This window comes from Salmo salar, chromosome 02 (genome assembly GCF_965601325.2).
Source record: "Salmo salar chromosome 02, fSalSal1, whole genome shotgun sequence".
In the NCBI taxonomy this organism is placed as follows: Eukaryota; Metazoa; Chordata; class Actinopteri; order Salmoniformes; family Salmonidae; genus Salmo; species Salmo salar.
In genome coordinates, this window is record NC_138292.1 from 99,359,097 (window position 1) to 99,382,500 (window position 23,404).

The 23,404-nt window shown below is 45.3% G+C and overlaps 1 protein-coding gene across 1 annotated transcript; it reads right to left on the reverse strand.

Moving 5' to 3' along the window:
- Nucleotides 1–4,626: 4,626 nt before the first annotated feature.
- Nucleotides 4,627–12,278, reverse strand: percc1 (proline and glutamate rich with coiled coil 1). Its single transcript, XM_082969810.1, has 5 exons — nt 12,260–12,278; nt 8,265–8,546; nt 8,074–8,172; nt 7,754–7,812; nt 4,627–7,499 (listed from the first exon to the last, which is right to left on the reverse strand). Exons 1-5 carry the CDS (start codon nt 12,276–12,278, stop codon nt 6,879–6,881), a joined length of 1,080 nt encoding a protein of 359 aa, XP_082825936.1. The 3' UTR covers nt 4,627–6,878.
- Nucleotides 12,279–23,404: the final 11,126 nt, after the last annotated feature.

Here is a 23,404-nt window from a genome sequence, read left to right on the forward strand (position 1 = left end):
CATGTCCCCCCAGTAGTATTAACAACATGTCCCCCCCCAGTAGTATTAACAACATGTCCCCCCCCCAGTAGTATTAACAACATGTCCCCCCCTGTAGTATTAACAACATGTCCCCCCCCCAGTAGTATTAACAACATGTCCCCCCCCAGTAGTATTAACAACATGTCCCCCCCAGTAGTATTAACAACATGTCCCCCCCCCAGTAGTATTAACAACATGTCCCCCCCAGTAGTATTAACAACATGTCCCCCCCAGTAGTATTAACAACATGTTCCCCCCCCCAGTAGTATTAACAACATGTTCCCCCCCCCGTAGTATTAACAACATGTCCCCCCCCAGTAGTATTAACAACATGTCCCCCCCAGTAGTATTAACAACATGTCCCCCCCAGTAGTATTAACAACATGTCCCCCCCCCCAGTACTATTAACAACATGTCCCCCCAGTAGTATTAACAACATGTCCCCCCAGTAGTATTAACAACATGTCCCCCCCAGTAGTATTAACAACATGTCCCCCCCAGTAGTATTAACAACATGTCCCCCCCAGTAGTATTAACAACATGTCCCCCCCCAGTAGTATTAACAACATGTCCCCCCCAGTAGTATTAACAACATGTCCCCCCCAGTAGTATTAACAACATGTCCCCCCCAGTAGTATTAACAACATGTCCCCCCCCCCAGTAGTATTAACAACATGTCCCCCCCCCCCAGTAGTATTAACAACATGTTCCCCCCCCAGTAGTATTAACAACATGTCTCCCCCCCAGTAGTATTAACAACATGTCCCCCCCAGTAGTATTAACAACATGTCCCCCCCCCCAGTAGTATTAACAACATGTCCCCCCCCCCAGTAGTATTAACAACATGTTCCTCCCCCCAGTAGTATTAACAACATGTCCCCCCCAGTAGTATTAACAACATGTCCCCCCCCAGTAGTATTAACAACATGTTCCCCCCCCAGTAGTATTAACAACATGTCCCCCCCCCCAGTAGTATTAACAACATGTTCCCCCCCCAGTAGTATTAACAACATGTCCCCCCCCCCAGTAGTATTAACAACATGTCCCCCCCAGTAGTATTAACAACATGTCCCCCCCAGTAGTATTAACAACATGTTCCCCCCCCAGTAGTATTAACAACATGTCCCCCCCAGTAGTATTAACAACATGTCCCCCCCCAGTAGTATTAACAACATGTCCCCCCCCAGTAGTATTAACAACATGTCCCCCCCAGTAGTATTAACAACATGCCCCCCCCCCAGTAGTATTAACAACATGTCCCCCCCCCCAGTAGTATTAACAACATGTCCCCCCAGTAGTATTAACAACATGTCCCCCCCCCAGTAGTATTAACAACATGTCCCCCCCCCCCCAGTAGTATTAACAACATGTCCCCCCCCCCCAGTAGTATTAACAACATGTCCCCCCAGTAGTATTAACAACATGTCCCCCCAGTAGTATTAACAACATGTCCCCCCCCCCAGTAGTATTAACAACATGTCCCCCCCCAGTAGTATTAACAACATGTCCCCCCCCCCCAGTAGTATTAACAACATGTTCCCCCCCCAGTAGTATTAACAACATGTTCCCCCCCAGTAGTATTAACAACATGTCCCCCCCCAGTAGTATTAACAACATGTTCCCCCCCCAGTAGTATTAACAACATGTCCCCCCCCAGTAGTATTAACAACATGTCCCCCCCCCAGTAGTATTAACAACATGTCCCCCCCCCAGTAGTATTAACAACATGTCCCCCCCCAGTAGTATTAACAACATGTCCCCCCCCCCAGTAGTATTAACAACATGTCCCCCCCCAGTAGTATTAACAACATGTTCCCCCCCCAGTAGTATTAACAACATGTCCCCCCCCAGTAGTATTAACAACATGTCCCCCCAGTAGTATTAACAACATGTCCCCCCCCAGTAGTATTAACAACATGTCCCCCCCCCCAGTAGTATTAACAACATGTTCCCCCCCCAGTAGTATTAACAACATGTCCCCCCCAGTAGTATTAACAACATGTCCCCCCCCAGTAGTATTAACAACATGTTCCCCCCCCAGTAGTATTAACAACATGTCCCCCCCAGTAGTATTAACAACATGTCCCCCCCAGTAGTATTAACAACATGTCCCCCCCCAGTAGTATTAACAACATGTCCCCCCCCCAGTAGTATTAACAACATGTCCCCCCCCCCAGTAGTATTAACAACATGTCCCCCCCAGTAGTATTAACAACATGTCCCCCCCCCAGTAGTATTAACAACATGTCCCCCCCCAGTAGTATTAACAACATGTCCCCCCCCCCCCCAGTAGTATTAACAACATGTCCCCCCCCCCAGTAGTATTAACAACATGTCCCCCCCAGTAGTATTAACAACATGTCCCCCCCCAGTAGTATTAACAACATGCCCCCCCCCAGTAGTATTAACAACATGTTCTATAATATAGTAATATAATACGGATCTATAATAATAATTTAAATTGTATATAACTGCCTTAATGTTGCTGGACCCCTGGAAGAGTAGTTGCTGCCTTGGCAGGAATTAAAGGGGATTCTTAATAAATTCAAATTCTATACAAACTGTATAATGTATCTCTATACATGTGACATAAATACATATACAGTACCTGTCATACGCTTCGTCTTCTGAGGAGTAAGAAGTATCGGACCAATTGGCAGCGTGTTAAGTGTCCATACTGATATTTTTATTCATACTGAAACAAAAACAAGAAAACCCACGACAGTCCTGTAAGGTATCCTTGACTATACACGGAACAATCACCCACAAACACAATAGAAAATAAACCCATATAAATATGGCCTCCAATTAGAAACAATGACAAACAGCTGGCAGGAACTGATGTGGATCCTTAATGAATACAAATACTATACTAACTGTATACAGTACAATGCAATACTAACTGTATACAGTACAATACTAACTGTATACAGTACATGAATAACTGTATACTGTACAATACAGTACTAACTGTATACAGTACAATACAGTACTAACTGTATACAGTACAATACTATACTAACTGTATACTGTACAATACAATACTAACTGTATACAGTACAATACTAACTGTATACAGTACAATAATAACTGTATACTGTACAATACAGTACTAACTGTATACAGTACAATACTAACTGTATACAGTACAATAATAACTGTATACTGTACAATACAGTACTAACTGTATACAGTACAATACAGTACTAATTGTATACAGTACAATACTATACTAACTGTATACAGTACAATACAGTACTAACTGTATACAGTACAATACTGTACTAACTGTATACTTTACAATACAGTACTAACTGTATACAGTACAATACTATACTAACTGTATACAGTACAATACTATACTAACTGTATACAGTACAATACAATACTAACTGTATACAGTACAATACAATACTAACTGTATACAGTACAATACTAACTGTATACAGTACATGAATAACTGTATACTGTACAATACAGTACTAACTGTATACAGTACAATACTATACTAACTGTATACTGTACAATACAATACTAACTGTATACAGTACAATACTAACTGTATACAGTACAATAATAACTGTATACTGTACAATACAGTACTAACTGTATACAGTACAATACTAACTGTATACAGTACAATAATAACTGTATACTGTACAATACAGTACTAACTGTATACAGTACAATACAGTACTAACTGTATACAGTACAATACTATACTAACTGTATACAGTACAATACAGTACTAACTGTATACAGTACAATACAATACTAACTGTATACAGTACAATACAATGCTAACTATATACAGTACAATACTATACTAACTGTATACTGTACAATACAGTACTAACTGTATACAGTACAATACTATACTAACTGTATACAGTACAATACTATACTAACTGTATACAGTACAATACAATACTAACTGTATACAGTACAATACAATACTAACTGTATACAGTACAATACTATACTAACTGTATACAGTACAATACAGTACTAACTGTATACAGTACAATACTATACTAACTGTATACAGTACAATACAGTACTAACTGTATACAGTACAATACTATACTAACTGTATACAGTACAATACAATGCTAACTATATACAGTACAATACTATACTAACTGTATACTTTACAATACAGTACTAACTGTATACAGTACAATACTATACTAACTGTATACAGTACAATACTATACTAACTGTATACAGTACAATACAATACTAACTGTATACAGTACAATACAATACTAACTGTATACAGTACCATACTATACTAACTGTATACAGTACAATACTATACTAACTGTATACAGTACAATACAGTACTAACTGTATACAGTACAATACAATACTAACTGTATACAGTACAATACAATGCTAACTATATACAGTACAATACTATACTAACTGTATACTGTACAATACAGTACTAACTGTATACAGTACAATACTATACTAACTGTATACAGTACAATACTATACGAACTGTATACTGTACAATACTATACTAACTGTATACAGTACAATACTATACTAACTGTATACAGTACAATACAGTACTAACTGTATACAGTACAATACAATGCTAACTATATACAGTACAATACTATACTAACTGTATACTGTACAATACAGTACTAACTGTATACAGTACAATACTATACTAACTGTATACAGTACAATACTATACGAACTGTATACTGTACAATACAATACTAACTGTATGCAGTACAATACTATACTAACTGTATACAGTACAATACAGTACTAACTGTATACAGTACAATACAATACTAACTGTATACTGTACAATACAGTACTAACTGTATACAGTACAATACAGTACTGACTGTATACAGTAAAATACTATACTAACTGTATAAAGTACAATACAATACTAACTGTATACTGTACAATACTATACTAACTGTATACAGTACAATACAGTACTAACTGTATACAGTACAATACAATACTAACTGTATACTGTACAATACAGTACTAACTGTATACAGTACAATACAGTACTGACTGTATACAGTAAAATACTATACTAACTGTATAAAGTACAATACAATACTAACTCTATACTGTACAATACTATACTAACTGTATAATGTATCTCTATACATGTTACATAAATACAAACAAATACATATACAAATACAGTACCAGTCAAACGTTTGGACACACCTACTTTATTTCTGGGTTTTTATTTTTACTATTTTCTACATTGTAGAATAATAGTGAAGACATCAAAACACATATGGAGTCATGTAGTAACCAAAAAAGTGTTAAACAAATACAAATATATTTATATTTTAGATTCTCCAAAGTAGCCACCTTTTGCCTTGGTGACAGCTTTGCACATTCTTGACATTCTCTCAACCAGCTTCATGAGGTAGTCACCTGGAATGCATTTCAATTAACAGGTGTGCCTTGTTAAAGTTAATTTGTGGAATTTCTCTCCTTCTTTGTGCGTTTGAGCCAGTCAGTTGTGTTGTGACAAGGTAGGGGTGGTGTACAGAAGATAGCCCAAGTCCATATTATGGCAAGAACAGCTCAAATAAGCAAAGAGAAACGACAGTCCATCATTACTTTAAAACATGACGGTTAGTCAATATGGAACATTTCAAGAACTTTAAACGTTTCTTCAAATGCGGTCGCAAAAACCATCAAGCGCTATGATGAAACTGGCTCTCATGAGGACCGCCACAGGACAGGAAGACCCAGAGTTACCTCTGCTGCAGAGGATAAGTTCATTAGAGTTACCAACCTCAGAAATTGCAGCCCAAATAAATGCTTCACAGAGTTCAAGTAACAGATACATCTCACCATCAACTGTTCAGAGGAGACTGCGTGAATCAGGCCATCATGGTTGAATTGCTGCAAAGAAACCACTACTAAAGGACACCAATAAGAAGAAGAGACTTGCTTGGGCCAAGAAACATGAGCAATGGACATTAGACTGGTGGAAATCTGTCCTTTGGTCTGATGAGTCCAAATTGGAGATTTTTTGTTCAAACCGCCGTGTCTTTGTGAGACGCAGAATAGTTGAACGGATGATCTCTGCATGTGTGGTTCCCACCGTGAAGCATGGAGGAGGAGGTGTGATGGTGCTTTGCTGGTGACACTGTCTGTGATTTATTTAGAATTCAAGGCACACTTAACCAGCATGGCTACCACAGCATTCTGCAGCAATACGCCATCCCATCTGGTTTGCACTTAGTGGGACTATCATTTGTTTTTCAACAGGACAATGACCCAAAACACACCTCCAGGCTGTGTAATGGCTATTTGACCAAGAAGGAGAGTGATGGAGTGCTGCATCAGATGACCTGGCCTCCACAATCCCCTGACCTCAACCCAATTGAGATCTTTTGGGATGAGTTGGACCGCAGAGTGAAGGAAAAGCAAACAACAAGTGCTCAGCATATGTGGGAACTCCTTCAAGACTGTTGGAAAAGCATTCCTCATGAAGCTGGTTGACAGAATGCCAAGATGTGTGCAAAGTTGTGGCTACTTTGAAGAATCTCAAATATAAAATATATTTTGATTTGTTTAACACTTTTTTGGTTACTACATGATTCCATATGTGTTATTTCATAGTTTTGATGTAGAAAATAAGAAAAATAAAGAAAAACATATATATATAATAGAAATACATATAGAAATACATTCATACATCTTCACCCCTCACAGTTCAAATGTCTCTTTCCAAATTCAGATTCAATGAGACAAACCTGATCGATAACTAAATAAAACACAATTACAATTACAACAATAATTACAACACAACCGTCCAGCGTTGTTAAACAGAACTCAGTGTGTCGCCGTCAGATCGGTGTCTGTATGTGTGTGTGGTCGGTGTGTGTGGTCGGTGTTTGTGTGGTCGGTGTGTGTGTGACGTCAGGATTGGGGTCCCAGTAAGCCAGCAGGTCACTGAAGTCCGGGTGTGAGTGCACGTTGTCGTGTGAGTGCACGTTGTGGTGTGTGCGTGTGTTGTCAGCGCTAATGAGCGTGTCCACAGGGAGGCAGGGGATTGGCTCGTTCCAGAAGCTGAGAGGGAGGTGTCTCTTGTTCATTGGACGACATTGTCCCCGACTCCGACCTATCCGACAGTCAAACAACTCGGCCAACGGACCAAGACTTCCGTCGCCCCCGGCGACACGGCGACTGTCGGCCCTAGACACGGACTCCGGGCTTCCCGTTGCCATCCTAACCAGGTCGTCGTAGTAACGCCGTCGTCCGCTCGTCGCCGTGGAGACGCGGTCGTCGTCGTCGTCGCCGTAGATGTCACGGGCGTCCGGGTCGTCGCGGCGACAGCCGAAATACCGCATGACGTCCCGGCTGATGGTGTCAGCGAACCGAAGCAGCTGATTGGTCAGATCTGACGAGCAAGGGGCGGGGCTTGAGAAAGCTTCCTCCTCCTCATCACTTTCCTCTTCCTCCCTCTCCTAATAATAATATTATTAACAATAATCATTTATTTTATCAAATCAATACGACACCTTTAATATCAGAGATAAAGGTCAGACGTTTAAAAAGTTATAAGGACTTACCTCCTCCTCTTCCTCTTCCTCCCTCTCCTCTTCCTCCTCATCCATGGGGGAATGCTGGAGGATCATGGGTAGATAGCAGGAGGGAGTGGCCGAGAGACGGAAGGTTCTGATGACTCCCGTCGCCATCTTGACATTAATATTATCAGAACCGAGGACAGAGACAGAACACCAATCAGAACCGAGGACAGAGACAGAACACCAATCAGAACTGAGGACAGAGACAGAAAACCAATCAGAACTGAGGACAGAGACAGAACACCAATCAGAACCGAGGACAGAGACAGAACACCAATCAGAACCGAGGACAGAGACAGAACACCAATCAGAACTGAGGACAGAGACAGAAAACCAATCAGAACTGAGGACAGAGACAGAACACCAATCAGAACCGAGGACAGAGACAGAACACCAATCAGAACCGAGGACAGAGACAGAACACCAATCAGAACTGAGGACAGAGACAGAATACCAATCAGAACCGAGGACAGAGACAGAACACCAATCAGAACCGAGGACAGAGACAGAACACCAATCAGAACCGAGGACAGAGACAGAACACCAATCAGAACTGAGGACAGAGACAGAACACCAATCAGAACTGAGCGATTAAAGACATATTTTTGTTCTGGCCTCGTTCTGAACCCTCCACACTCTCCTCACCTCTCTGTCCTGTCCGCTGGACTGGGCCGGTTCTGGGCTGGTTCTGGGGCTGTAGTGGCCTGGGCCGGTTCTGGGCTGATTCTGGGGCTGTAGTGGCCTGGGCCGGTTCTGTGCTGGCCTGGGCGGGTTCTGGGCTGGTTCTGGGGCTGTAGTGTACTGGGCCGGTTCTGGGCTGGTTCTGGGGCTGTAGTGGCCTGGGCAGCTTCTGGGCGGGTTCTGTGGCTGTATTGGACTGGGCCGGTTCTGGGTATTCTGGGTCCCAGCTGACTGACTGGTCCTGTTCTTCTGGGTTGGACTTAGGATTCTGGGTTTCCTCTTCTGGTCCTCTGGTCCGCTCTCTCTCCAGGCTTATAGAGGTCTCCTGCTGCTCACTGTCTCTCTGTCTTAGTGTCTCTGTCTCAGTGTCTCTGTCTCAGTGTCTCTCTGTCTCAGTGTGTCTCTGTCTCAGTGTGTCTCTGTCTCAGTGTCTCTCTGTCTCAGTAGGTCTGTCTCAGTGTCTCTGTCTCAGTAGGTCTGTCTCAGTGTCTCTGTCTCAGTAGGTCTGTCTCAGTGTCTCTGTCTCAGTGTCTCTCTGTCCCAGTAGGTCTGTCTCAGTGTCTCTGTCTCAGTGTCTCTCTGTCCCAGTAGGTCTGTCTCAGTGTCTCTGTCTCAGTGTCTCTCTGTCCCAGTAGGTCTGTCTCAGTGTCTCTGTCTCAGTGTCTCTGTCTCAGTGTCTCTCTGTCCCAGTAGGTCTGTCTCAGTGTCTCTGTCTCAGTGTCTCTGTCTCAGTGTCTCTCTGTCCCAGTAGGTCTGTCTCACTGTGACTCCAGGGTCTGTCTCAGTATTCTCTGTATTTATAAGGGAGGCTGTTACCCTGCTCTGTGTGTGTGTGTGTGTGTGTGTGTGTGTGTGTGTGTGTGTGGTGTGTGTGTGTGTGTGTGTGTGTGTGTGTGTGTGTGTGTGTGTGGTCAATATTTGAGGGCAGGACTTGGTCAAACACAGCAGTGTACAGTAGCGCCCGGCAACAAGAGAGACGAGAGAATCTAATGGAACCACTGCCAGGGGACAGTGGAGTGTTGACACACACACACACACACACCACACACACACACACACACACACACACACACAGAGTGTGGTGGTCTTATCTTCCTGTGTAATCAGTGTCTAGTTGAAAAGCTAAAAGGGCTTGAAACCAAATCTCACACCGTTTTGACTTTTAGAGGAGGAACCTTTTTTAAAACAACATCGAGATTATAAGGGACTCAATTCAGCCATGCGCAGCCAGACCCTCACAGACTGACTGTCCTATCCCTAACCCTAACCCTCACCCTCACAGACTGACTGTCCTAACCCTCACCCTCACAGACTGACTGTCCTAACCCTCACCCTCACAGACTGACTGTCCTAACCCTCACCCTAACCCTAACCCTCACAGACTGACTGTCCTAACCCTAACCATCACAGACTGACTGTCCTAACCCTAACCCTCACAGACTGACTGTCCTAACCATAACCCTAACCCTAACCCTCAAAGACTGACTGTCCTAACCCTATCCCTAACCCTCACAGACTGACCTAACCCTAACCCTCACAGACTGACTGTCCTAACCCTCACCCTCACAGACTGACTGCCCTAACCCTAACCCTCACAGACTGACTGTCCTAACCCTAACCCTCACAGACTGACTGTCCTAACCCTAACCCTCACAGACTGTTCTAACCCTAACCCTCACAGACTGACTGTCCTAACCCTAACCCTCACAGACTGACTGTCCTAACCCTAACCCTCACAGACTGACTGTCCTAACCCTAACCCTCACAGACTGACTGTCCTAACCCTAACCCTCACAGACTGACTGTCCTAACCCTAACCCTAACCCTCACAGACTGACTGTCCTAACCCTAACCCTCACAGACTGACTGTCCTAACCCTAACCCTCACAGACTGACTGTCCTAACCCTAACCATAACCCTCACAGACTGACTGTTCTAACCCTAACCCTCACAGACTGACTGTCCTAACCCAAACCCTCACAGACTGACTGTCCTAACCCTAGCCTAGCTCTAACCTTTGTCTTAGTGTCTCTATCTCAATATGTCTTAGTGTCTCTCAGTCTCAGTGTGTCTCTGTCTCAGTGTCTCTCTGTCTCAGTAGGTCTGTCTCAGTGTCTCTCTGTCTCAGTGTCTCTGTCTGAGTAGGTCTGTCTCAGTGTCTCTGTCTCAGTGTCTCTCTGTCTCAGTGTTTCTATATCTTAGTGTGTCTCTGTCTCAGTGTCTCTCTGTCTCAGTAGGTCTGTCTCAGTAGGTCTGTCTCAGTGTCTCTCTGTCTCAGTGTCTCTCTGTCTCAGTGTTTCTATATCTTAGTGTGTCTCTGTCTCAGTGTCTCTCTGTCTCAGCAGGTCTGTCTCAGTGTCCTCTGTCTCAGTGTCTCTCTGTCTCAGTGTCTCTCTGTCTCAGCAGGTCTGTCTCACTGTCTCTCTGTCTCAGTGTCTCTCTGTCTCAGTGTCTCTGTCTCAGTGTCTCTCTGTCTCAGTAGGTCTCTGTCTCAGTGTCTCTGTCTCAGTGTCTCTGTCTCAGTGTCTCTCTGTCTCAGTGTCTCTCTGTCTCAGTAGGTCTGTTTATAAGGGAGGCTGTTACCCTGCTCTATGTGTGTGTGTGTGTGTGTGTGTGTGTGTGTGTGTGTGTGTGTGTGTGTGTGTGTGTGTGTGTGTGTGTGTGTGTGTGTGTGTGTGTGTGTGTGTGTGTGTGTGTGTGTGTGTGTGTGTGTGTGTGTGTGCCTGGTCAATATTTGAGAGCAGGAATAAGCCTACTAGAGAGTGTGTTGGCCTCAGGCCTGGAGGGAAGCTGAAGTCATTCTGCTACCTAAGAACAGTAAATCCCACTTTACTGGCTCAAATAGCCGCCCAATCAGCCTGTTACCAACCCTTAGGAAACTTCTGGAAAAAAATTGTTTTTGACCAGATACAATGCTATTTTACAGTTAACAAATTGAAAACAAACTTACACAAATGACTGTGTTATGTAGGTGCTATAGCTTTACACCCCCTGCTATAATGGCTTTACACCCCCTGCTATAATGGCTTTACACCCCCTGCTATAATGGATTTACACCCCCTGCTCTAATGGCTTTACACCCCCTGCTATAATGGCTTTACACTCCCTGCTATAATGGCTTTACACCCCCTGCTATAATGGCTTTACATCCCTGCTATAATGGCTTTACACCCCCTGTTATAATGGCTTTACACCCACTGCTATAATCGCTTTACACTCCCTGCTATAATGGCTTTACACCCCCTGCTATAATGGCTTTACACCCCCTGCTATAATGGCTTTACACCCCCTGCTATAATGGCTTTACACCCCCTGCTATAATGGCTTTACACCCCCTGCTATAATGGCTTTACTAACGACATGCCACTGGCTTTGGGTAAAGCCTGAGTGTTTATCTATGCCGATGACTCAACACTGTACACGTCAGCCACTACAGCGACTGAAATGACTGCAACACTTAATTAACAAAGAGCTGCAGTTAGTTTCAGAGTGGGTGGCAAGGAATAAGTTAGTCCTAAATATAAGCATTGTATTTGGGACAAATCCTTCACTAAACCCTTACAGACTGAATGTCCATGCTCTAACCCTCACAGACTGACTGCAGACCCACTCTCTACCCTCACAGACTGAGTGCAGACCCACTCTCTACCCTCACAGACTGCAGACCCACTCTCTACCCTCACAGACCGACTGCAGACCCACTCTCTACCCTCACAGACTGCAGACCCACTCTCTACCCTAACAGACCGACTGCAGACCCACTCTCTACCCTCACAGACTGAGTGCAGACCCACTCTCTACCCTCACAGACTGACTGCAGACCCACTCTCTACCCTCACAGACTGAGTGCAGACCCACTCTACCCTCACAGACTGACTGCAGACCCACTCTCTACCCTCACAGACTGACTGCAGACCCACTCTCTACCCTCACAGACCGACTGGAGACCCACTCTCTACCCTCACAGACTGAGTGCATACCCACTCTCTACCCTCACAGACTGAGTGCAGACCCCCTCTCTACCCTCACAGACCGACTGCAGACCCACTCTCTACCCTCACAGACTGACTGCAGACCCACTCTCTACCCTCACAGACCGACTGCAGACCCACTCTCTACCCTCACAGGCCGACTGCAGACCCACTCTCTACCCTCACAGACCAACTGCAGACCCACTCTCTACCCTCACAGACTGACTGCAGACCCACTCTCTACCCTCACAGACTGACTGCAGACCCACTCTCTACCCTCATAGACTGCAGACCCACTCTCTACCCTCACAGACTGAGTGCAGACCCACTCTCTACCCTCACAGACTGACTGCAGACATACTCTCTACCCTCACAGACTGACTGCAGACCCACTCTCTACCCTCACAGACCGACTGGAGACCCACTCTCTACCCTCACAGACTGAGTGCGGACCCACTCTCTACCCTCACAGACTGACTGCAGACCCCCTCTCTACCCTCACAGACTGACTGCAGACCCACTCTCTACCCTCACAGACCGACTGCAGACCCACTCTCTACCCTCACAGGCTGACTGCAGACCCACTCTCTACCCTCACAGACCGACCGCAGACCCACTCTCTACCCTCACAGACTGACTGCAGACCCACTCTCTACACTCACAGACTGACTGCAGACCCACTCTCTACCCTCACAGACTGCAGACCCACTCTCTACCCTCACAGACTGACTGAAAGATCTAGTGCTCTACAGTGGATAAATGGATCTACTCTACAGTGGATAAATGGATCTAGTACTCTACAGTGGATAAATGGATCTAGTGCTCTACAGTGGATAAATGGATCTAGTGCTCTACAGTGGATAAATGGATCTAGTGCTCTACAGTGGATAAATGGATCTAGTGCTCTACAGTGGATAAATGGATCTAGTGCTCTACAGTGGATAAATGGATCTAGTGCTCTACAGTGGATAAATGGATCTAGTGCTCTACAGTGGATAAATGGATCTACTACTCTACAGTGGAGAAATGGATCTAGTGCTCTACAGTGGATAAATGGATCTACTACTCTACAGTGGATAAATGGACCTAGTGCTCTACAGTGGATAAATGGATCTACTACTCTACAGTGGATAAATGGATCTCTACACTGGATAAATGGATCTAGTGCTCTACAGTGGATAAATGGATCTAGTGCTCTACAGTGGATAAATGGATCTACTACTCTACAGTGGATAAATGGATCTACTACTCTACAGTGAATAAATGGATCTCTACACTGGATAAATGGATCTAGTACTCTACAGTGGATAAATGGATCTAGTACTCTACAGTGGATAAATGGATCTAGTGCTCTACAGTGGATAAATGGATCTACTACTCTACAGTGGATAAATGGATCTACTACTCTACAGTGGATAAATGGATCTAGTACTCTACAGTGGATAAATGGATCTAGTACTCTACACTGGATAAATGGATCTAGTGCTCTACAGTGGATAAATGGATCTAGTACTCTACAGTGGATAAATGGATCTAGTACTCTACACTGGATAAATGGATCTAGTGCTCTACAGTGGATAAATGGATCTAGTGCTCTACAGTGGATAAATGGATCTAGTGCTCTACAGTGGATAAATGGATCTAGTGCTCTACAGTGGATAAAACATCACATATCTGTCCTGCAAAGTGTTTTGTCCTCTGGTCTGATTTTTGTGTTTGGAAACATGCGAGCAAAAGACCAATTGAAGCTTCAGTGACTGATCATCCAAAAACATGACAGTACCCGTCCACTTCACTCAGACATTTATATATACACTGAGTGTACAAAACATTAGGAAGACCTGCTCTTTCCATGACACAGACTGACCAGGTGAATCCAGGTGAAAGCTACGATCCCTTATTGATGTCACTTGTTAAATCCACTTCGATCGGTGTAGATGAAGGGGAGGAGACAGGTTAAAGAAGGATTTTTAAGCCTTGAGACAAATGACACATGGATTGTTTCGTTCAGAATGGGCAACACAACATTTTTAAGTGCCTTTTTATGTTTATTTTATTTATTTCACCTTTATTTAACCAGGTAGGCTAGTTGAGATCAAGTTCTCATTTACAACTGAGACCTGGCCAAGAGAAAGCGAAGCAGTTCGACAACATACAACAACAGAGTTACACATGGAGTAAAACAAATATACAGTCAATAATACAGTAGAAAAATAAGTCTATATACAGTGTGTGCAAATGAGGTAGGATAAGAGAGGTAAGGCAATAAATAGGCCATGGTGGCGAAGTAATTACAATATAGCAAGTAAACACTGGAATGGTAGATGTGCAGAAGATGATGTGCAAGTAGAGATACTGGGGTGCAAAGGAGCAAGATAAATAAATACATACAGTATGGGGATGAGGTAGTTGTTTGGGCTAAATTATAGATGGGCTATGTACAGGTGCAGTGATCTGTGAGCTGCTCTGACAGCTGGTGCTTAAAGCTAGTGAGGGAGATATGAGTCTCCAGCTTCAGTGATTTTTGCAGTTCGTTCCAGTCAGTGGCAGCAGAGAACTGGAAGGAAAGGCGGCCGAAGGAGGAACTGGCTTTGGGGGTGACCAGAGAGTAATACCTGCTGGAGCGCGTGCTACGGGTGGGTGCTGCTATGGTGACCAGTGAGCTGAGATAAGGCGGGGCTTTACCTAGCAGAGACTTATAGATGACCTGTAGCCAGTGGGTTTGGCGACAAATATGAAGCGAGGGCCAGCCAACGAGAGCATACAGGTCGCAGTGGTGGGTAGTATATGGGGCTTTCGTGACAAAACGGATGGCACTGTGATAGACTGTATCCAATTTTGGATTGGAGATGTTTAATGTGAGTCAGGAAGGAGAGTTTACAGTCTAGCCAGACACCTAGGTATTTGTAGTTGTCCACATAAGTCAGAACCGTCCAGAGTAGTGATGCTGGACGGGCGAGCAGGTGCAGGCAGCGAACGGTTGAAGAGTATGCATTTAGTTTTACCAGCGTTTAAGAGCAGTTGGAGGCCACGGAAGGAGTGTTGTATGGCATTGAAGCTCGTCTGGAGGTTAGTTAACACTGTGTCCAAAGAAGGGCCAGATGTATACAGAATGGTGTCATTTGCGTAGAGGTGGATCAGAGACTCACCAGCAGTGAGAGCAACACCATTGATGTATACAGAGAAGAGAGTCGGCCCGAGAATTGAATCCTGTGGTACCCCCATAGAGACTGCCAGAGGTCCGGACAACAGGTTCTCCGATGACACACTGAACTCTATCTGAGAAGTAGTTGGTGAACCAGGCGAGGCAATCATTTGAGAAACCAAGGCTGTTGAGTCTGCCGATAAGAATGTGGTGATTGACAGAGTCGAAAGCCTTGGCCAGGTCGACGAATACGGCTGCACAGTAATGTCTCTTATCGATGGCGGTTATGATATCGTTTAGGACATTGAGCGTGGCTCAGAAACCAGATTGCATAGCGGAGAAGGTACGGTGAGATTCGAAATAGTCGGTAATCTGTTTGTTAACTTGGCTTTCAAAGACCTTAGAAAGACAGGGTAGATTAGATATAGGTCTGTAGCAGTTTGGGTCTAGAGTGTCTCCCCCTTTGAAGAGGGGGATGACCGCAGCAGCTTTCCAATCTATGGGAATCTCAGAGGATACGAAAGAGAGGTTGAACAGGATAGTAATAGGGGTTGCAACAATTTCACGCTCAACTGTTTCCAGTGGGAATCAAGAATGGTCCACCACCCAAAGGACATCCAGCCAACTGGACACAACTGTGGGAAGCGTTGGAGTCAACATGGACCACCATCACTGTGGAACCTTTTGTTTCCTGTTTGGACCCCAGGAAGAGGAAACAGGTTATTACCAATCCCCTTCACTCAAATCTTATCCACCCAAAATGTGAAAACACCTTACAGGACAGATCCCCTGAGGCTGACGAGGGGAAGGAGAGATGCCCTGAGGCTGACGAGGGGAAGGAGAGATGCCCTGAGGATGACGAGGGGAAGGAGAGATGCCCTGAGGATGACGAGGGGAAGGAGACTTCATCTTCAGAAGGAGAGATGCCCTGTTGGGGTCAGGAGATTATCCAATTGGTTATTAGCCTTCCTAATGACCCTGTCCATATGTCTGGCGTGTGTGTGTGTGTGTGTGTCTTATCAGTTCATCCTGGCTCCCGTGGATTGCCCTCTACTTAGTATCCATGTTACATGCTGGTCTCACACACACACACACGCACACACACACGCCAAGCACACACACACGCCAAGCACACACACACACACACACACGCCAAGCACACACACACACACACTCCAGTATTGATTTTAGGGCTAAAGATCAATAGCTGCAATATGTCGGCTCTCAAGTCCTCAGACAATAAATGGCATATGCTGTTAGACACACACACACACACACACCATACACACACACACCATACACACACACACACCATACACACACACCATGCACACACACACCATGCACACACACACACACACACACCATACACACACACCATACACACACCATGCACACACACACACACACACACACACACTCTCTCTGTTTTCCATGGGTGTAATAAATCAAATCAAATGAATTTATATAGCCCTTCTTACATCAACTGATATCTCAAAGTGCTGTACAGAAACCCAGCCTAAAACCCCAAACAGCAAGCAATGCAGGTGTAGAAGCACGGTGGCTAGGAAAAACTCCCTAGAAAGGCCAAAACCTAGGAAGAAACCTAGAGAGGAACCAGGCTATGAGGGGTGGCCAGTCTTCTTCTGGCTGTGCAGGGTGGAGATTATAACAGCACATGGCCTAGATGTTCAAATGTTCATAAATGACCAGCATTGTCAAATAATAATAATCATAGTAGTTGTCGAGGGTGCAACAAGTCAGTAACACAAGAGTAAGTGTCAGTTGTCTTTTTCATAGCCGATCTTTGAGAGTGTCTCTGCCGCTCCTGCTGTCTCTAGAGAGTTGAAAACAGCAGGTCTGGGACAGGTAGCACGTCCGGTGAATAGGTCAGGGTTCCAGCAGGTCTGGGACAACAGGTCTGGGACAGGTAACACGTCCGGTGAACAGGTCAGGGTTCCATAGCTGCAGGCAGAACAGTTGGAACTGGAGCAGCAGCACGGCCAGGTGAACTGGGGACAGCAAGGAGTCATCAAGCCAGGTAGTCCTGAGGCATGGTCCTAGGGCTCAGGTCCTCCGAGAGAGAGAAAAAGAAATAAAGAGAGAAAGAGAGAATTAGAGAGAGCATATTTAAATTCACACAGGACACCGGAAAAGACAAGAGAAATACTCCAGATGTGACAGACTGACCCTAGCCCCCCGACACATAAACTACTGCAGCATAAATAAGAGTGTGTCAGATGTATGGAATGTGACTGGACCAGTTGTTAGATAATAACCTAAAACCTAGCTGATGATAACCTAGCTGATGATAACCTGGCTGATGATAACCTGGCTGATGATAACCTGGCTGATGATAACCTGGCTGATGATAACCTAGCTGATTATAACCTGGCTGATGATAACCTAGCTGATGATAACCTAGCTGATGATAACCTGGCTGATGATAACCTAGCTGATTATAACCTAGCTGATGATAACCTAGCTGTCTCCTCTATCTCTACTAGCCCAGTTGTTAGATGATAACCTAGCTGTCTCCTCTATCTCTACTAACCCAGTTGTTAGATGATATATATAAAGATATCAGAGTTAGGATTAGATGGACTGGATGAGCTAGCCTGGGTACCGGTCTCCTTAGCTAATCCACTGGACTGGATGAGCTTGCCTGGGTACCGGTCTCATTAGCTAATCCACTGGACTGGATGAGCTAGCCTGGGTACCGGTCTCCTTAGCTAATCCACTGGACTGGATGAGCTAGCCTGGGTACCGGTCTCCTTAGCTAATCCACTGGACTGGATGAGCTAGCCTGGGTACCAGTCTCCTTAGCTAATTCACTGGACTGGAGGAGCTAGCCTGGGTACCGGTCTCCTTAGCTAATCCACTGGACTGGATGAGCTAGCCTGGGTACCGGTCTCCTTAGCTAATCCACTGGACTGGATGAGCTAGCCTGGGTACCGGTCTCCTTAGCTAATCCACTGGACTGGATGAGCTAGCCTGGGTACCGGTCTCCTTAGCTAATCCACTGGACTGGATGAGCTAGCCTGGGTACCAGTCTCCTTAGCTAATTCACTGGACTGGAGGAGCTAGCCTGGGTACCGGTCTCCTTAGCTAATCCACTGGACTGGATGAGCTTGCCTGGGTACCGGTCTCCTTAGCTAATCCACTGGACTGGATTATCCAAGGTAGTTAGCTAACAATTCTTCGTGGCTATCTGGCCGGCTAACAGTACTAGTCGGCTAACAGTAATAGCTGGCTAACAGTAATAGCCGGCTAACAGTAGTAGCCGGCTAACAGTAGTAGCCGGCTAACAGCAGCAGCCAGCTAAAGCTAACAGTAGTAGCCGGCTAACAGTAGTAGCTAGCTAACAGTAGCAGCCGTCTAACAGCAGTAGCCGGGTAACAGTAGTAGCCGGCTAACAGTAGCAGCAGTCTAACAGTAGCAACCGTCTAACTGTAGTAGCCGGCTAACAGCAGTAGTAGCTAGCTAACAGTAGTAGCCGGCTAACAGTAGTAGCTGGCTAACAGCAGTAGCCGGCTAACAGCAGCAGCCAGCTAAAGCTAACAGTAGTAGCTGGCTAACAGTAGTAGCCGGCTAACAGCAGCAGCCAGCTAAAGCTAACAGTAATAACTAGCTAACAGTAGTAGCCGGCTAACAGCAGCAGCCAGCTAAAGCTAACAGTAGTAGCTAGCTAACAGTAGCAGCCGTCTAACAGCAGCAGCCGGGTACCAGCAGTAGCCGGCTAACAGTAGCAGCCGTCTAACAGCAGCAGCCGTCTAACAGCAGCAGCCGGCTAACAGTAGTAGCCGGCTAACAGCAGCAGCCGGCTAACAGCAGTAGCCGGCTAACAGTAGTAGCTAGCTATAGTAGCTAGGCAGTTAGCGCAATTGACTTAACATGGGCTTACGACCTACGCACACTACAGTGGGTATTTTAGGCAGGTAACCGTGCCAAAATTAACACAGCATGTATTAATTAACGTAGCGAGATAAAATATTGTAGTTATTAAGCAACATTTGATTCCGAAGTCGGAGTGTATTTTCTCTCGCTTTCAGATCAAATAATGGCCGCTGTTGACGTCAAGAAAACGTGCGTAATATTTACGTGATTACGTCATATTTCGTTGCGTACTTTTCCGTTGAAGCGTCGACGCATCAAAACGCAGGTGAAAGCGGAAGTTTGCATACACTTAGGTTGGAGTCATTAAAACTCATTTGTCTTGTTAATAACAAACTATCGTTTTTGGCAAGTCGGTTAGGACATCTACTTCGTGGATGACACAAGTAATTTTTCCAACAATTGTTTACAGACAGATTATTTCCATTTATAATCCACTGTATCACAATTCCAGTGGGTCAGACGTTTACATACACTGAGTTGACTGTGCCTTTAAACAGCTTGGAAAATTCCAGAAAATTATGTCATGGCTTTAGAAGCTTCTGATAGGCTAATTGACATCATTTGAGTCAATTGGAGGTGTACCTGTGGATGTATTTCAAGGCCTACCTTCAAACTCAGTGCCTCTTTGCTTGATATCATGGGAAAATCCAAAGAAATCTGCCAAGACCTCAGAAAAAAAGTGTAGACCTCCACAAGTTCATCCTTCGGAGCAATTTCCAAATGCCTGAAAGTACCACGTTAATTTGTACAAACAATAGTACGCAAGTATAAACACCATGGGACCACGCAGCCGTCATACCGCTCAAGCCTTCCCTGTAGCTCAGTTGGTAGAGCATGGTGTTTGCAATGCCAGGGTTGTGGGTTCGATTCCCACGGGGGGCCAGCAAAAAAATGTATGAAATTGTATGAAATGTATGCATTCACTACTGTAAGTCGCTCTGGATAAGAGCATCTGCTAAATGACTAAAAAAAATGTAAGAAGGAGACGTGTTCTGTCTCCTAGAGATGAACGTACTTCAGTGCAAAAAGTGCAAATCAATCCCAGAACAACAGCAAAGGACCTTGTGAAGATGCTGGAGGAAACAGGTACAAAAGTATCTATATCCACAGTAAAACGAGTCCTATATCGACATAACCTGAAAGACCGCTCAGCAAGGAAGGTAGCTCCAAAACCGCAATAAAAAAGCCAGACTACAGTTTGCAACTGCACATGGGGACAAAGATTGTACTTTTTGGAGAAATGTCCTCTGGTCTGATGAAACCAAAAATTGAACTGTTTGGCCATAATGACCATCGCTATGTTTGGAGGAAAAAGGGGGAGGCTTGCAAGCCGAAGAACACCATCCCAACCGTGAAGCACGGGGGTGGCAGCATCATGTTGTGGGGGTGCTTTGCTGCAGGAGGGACTGGTGCACTTCACAAAATAGATGGCATCATGAGGCAGGAAAATTATGTGGATATATTGAAGCAACATCTCAAGACATCAATCAGGAAGTTAAAGCTTGGTCGCAAATGGGTCTTCCAAACGGACAATGACCTTAAGCATACTTCCAAAGTTGTTGCAAAATGGCTTAAGGACAACAAAGTCAAGGTATTGGAGTGGCCATCACAAAGCCCTGACCTCAATCCTATAGAAAATTTGTGGGCAGAACTGAAAAAGTGTGTGCGAGCAAGGAGGCCTACAAACCTGACTTAGTTACACTGTCAGGGGGAATGGGCCAAAATTCACCTAACTTATTGTGGGAAGCTTGTGGAAGGCTACCCGAAACATTTGACCCAAGTTAAACAATTTAAAGGCAATGCAACCAAATACTAATTGAGTGTATGTAAACTTCTGACCCACTGGGAATGTGATAAAATAAATAAAAGCTGAAATAAATCATTCTCTCTACTATTATTCTGACATTTCACATTCTTAAAATAAAGTGGTGATCCTAACTGACCTAAAACAGGGAATTTTTATTAGGATTAAATGTCAGGAATTGTGAAAAACTGAGTTTAAATGTATTTGGCAGTCGATAGCGCGCTGGACTTCGGGCTAGAAGGTCGAGGATTCGAGACCTGCTCCCTGCCTGTTTCATTACATTATGTACAAAATAATTTAAAAAATAAGTAAGTTACAAATAAACAAATTTAAAAAACACAATCGTTGGGGGCATGTAAAACGTCTTCCTTCTTCTCCGCCACCATTTTATTAGTAATAGTAGCCATATTCCATCGAATTACTGACCACAATCCATTTAATTAATATTAATAAGAAGTGTTTATTATTTAGCGTCAGGAGAGCACAGAGCATGAGAGAAAGCCCCAGGTCTTCAGGGCTGAGACCCGGATGTTCTGAAAAGTCTAGTCAGGAGAGCACAGAGCATGAGAGAAAGCCCCCTCAGAACACGTCGCTAAGCAACCGTTTTGTTGTTGTTTGTACAGAGAAACCAAGTCTGTCAAAAGTAGCTAGCTCATGTCTAATTTCTCAAACTAAATACGATAATTCCAACCACAAAACATCTAATTTTTGAGTTTATAGCTAAATGTTTTGTTACTGACTTTCTTATCAATTCTAATTTTCGAGGCTCCGCATGTTGTCATGGAAAACATTGTTATTTCCAACGACCAATTAGCAACTCCGCCATAAATCCAGCACATGAACGCTGAGATTGCCGAAAGGCCTAGATGTTAACTAAAGAGACTGGTACTCAGACTATGGATGAGAGCCCTCTGTTAGCCGAAAGGCCTCGATGTTAACTAAAGAGACTGGTACTCAGACTATGGATGAGAGCCCTCTGTTAGCCGAAAGGCCTAGATGTTAACTAAAGAGACTGGTACTCAGACTATGGATGAGAGCCCTCTGTTAGCCGAAAGGCCTAGATGTTAACTAAAGAGACTGGTACTCAGACTATGGATGAGAGCCCTCTGTTAGCCCAAAAGGCCTAGATGTTAACTAAAGAGACTGGTACTCAGACTATGGATGAGAGCCCTCTGTTAGCCGAAAGGCCTAGATGTTAACTAAAGAGACTGGTACTCAGACTATGGATGAGAGCCCTCTGTTGGCCAAACTAAGATAAGGTTGAATGGGTTATTTTGTATTCACTTTTCCATGTAACTATCTGTTTGTACTTGTGATGATTGTACATTTTATAATCTAGTTTTATTTTCTTCAGAGAAGAAGAAGAGACGACGCCTCTGTATATAGATCATCAGGGAGGGAGGGAGGGAGGGAGGGAGGGAGGGAGGGAGAGGACGACGCCTCTGTATATAGATCATCAGGGAGGGAGGGAGGGAGGGAGGGAGGGAGGGAGGGAGAGACGACGCCTCTGTATATAGATCATCAGGGAGGGAGGGAGGGAGGGAGGGAGGGAGGGAGGGAGGGAGGGAGGGAGGGAGAGACGACGCCTCTGTACATAGATCATCAGGGAGGGAGGGAGGGAGGGAGGGAGGGAGGGAGGGAGGGAGGGAGGGAGGGAGGGAGGAAGAGACGATGCCTCTGTACATAGATCATCAGGGAGGGAGGGGGAGGGAGGGAGGGAGGGAGGAAGGGAGGGAGGGACGACGCCTCTGTATATAGATCATCAGGGAGGGAGGGAGGGAGGGAGGGAGGGAGGGAGGAGGGAGGGAGGGAGGGAGGAGGAAGGGAGGGAGGGACGACGCCTCTGTATATAGATCATCAGGGAGGGAGGGAGGGAGGGAGGGAGGGAGAGACGACGCCTCTGTATATAGATCATCAGGGAGGGAGGGGGAGGGAGGGAGGAAGGGAGGGAGGGACGACGCCTCTGTACATAGATCAACAGGGAGGGAGGGAGGGAGGGAGGGAGGGAGGGAGGGAGGGAGGGAGGGAGGGAGGGAGGGACGACGCCTCTGTACATAGATCAACAGGGAGGGAGGGAGGGAGGGAGGGAGGGAGGGAGGGAGGGAGGGAGGGAGGGAGGGAGGGAGGGAGGGAGGGAGGGACGACGCCTCTGTATATAGATCAACAGGGAGGGAGGGAGGGAGGGAGGGAGGGAGGGAGGGAGGGAGGGAGGGAGGGAGGGAGAGACGACGCCTCTGTACATAGATCATCAGGGAGGGAGGGAGGGGGAGAGGAAGGAAGAGACAAC

What these genes read in the sequence shown, in the direction of transcription:
- percc1 (XM_082969810.1), bottom strand. An exon ending in CCAGCGGACAGGACAGAGAG is followed by an intron (nt 8,173 to 8,264) that starts GTGAGGAGAGTG and finishes CTCTGTCCTCAG; the next exon opens with TTCTGATTGGTGTTCTGTCT. An exon ending in TCTGTCCTCGGTTCTGATTG is followed by an intron (nt 7,813 to 8,073) that starts GTATTCTGTCTC and finishes CTCTGTCCTCAG; the next exon opens with TTCTGATTGGTGTTCTGTCT.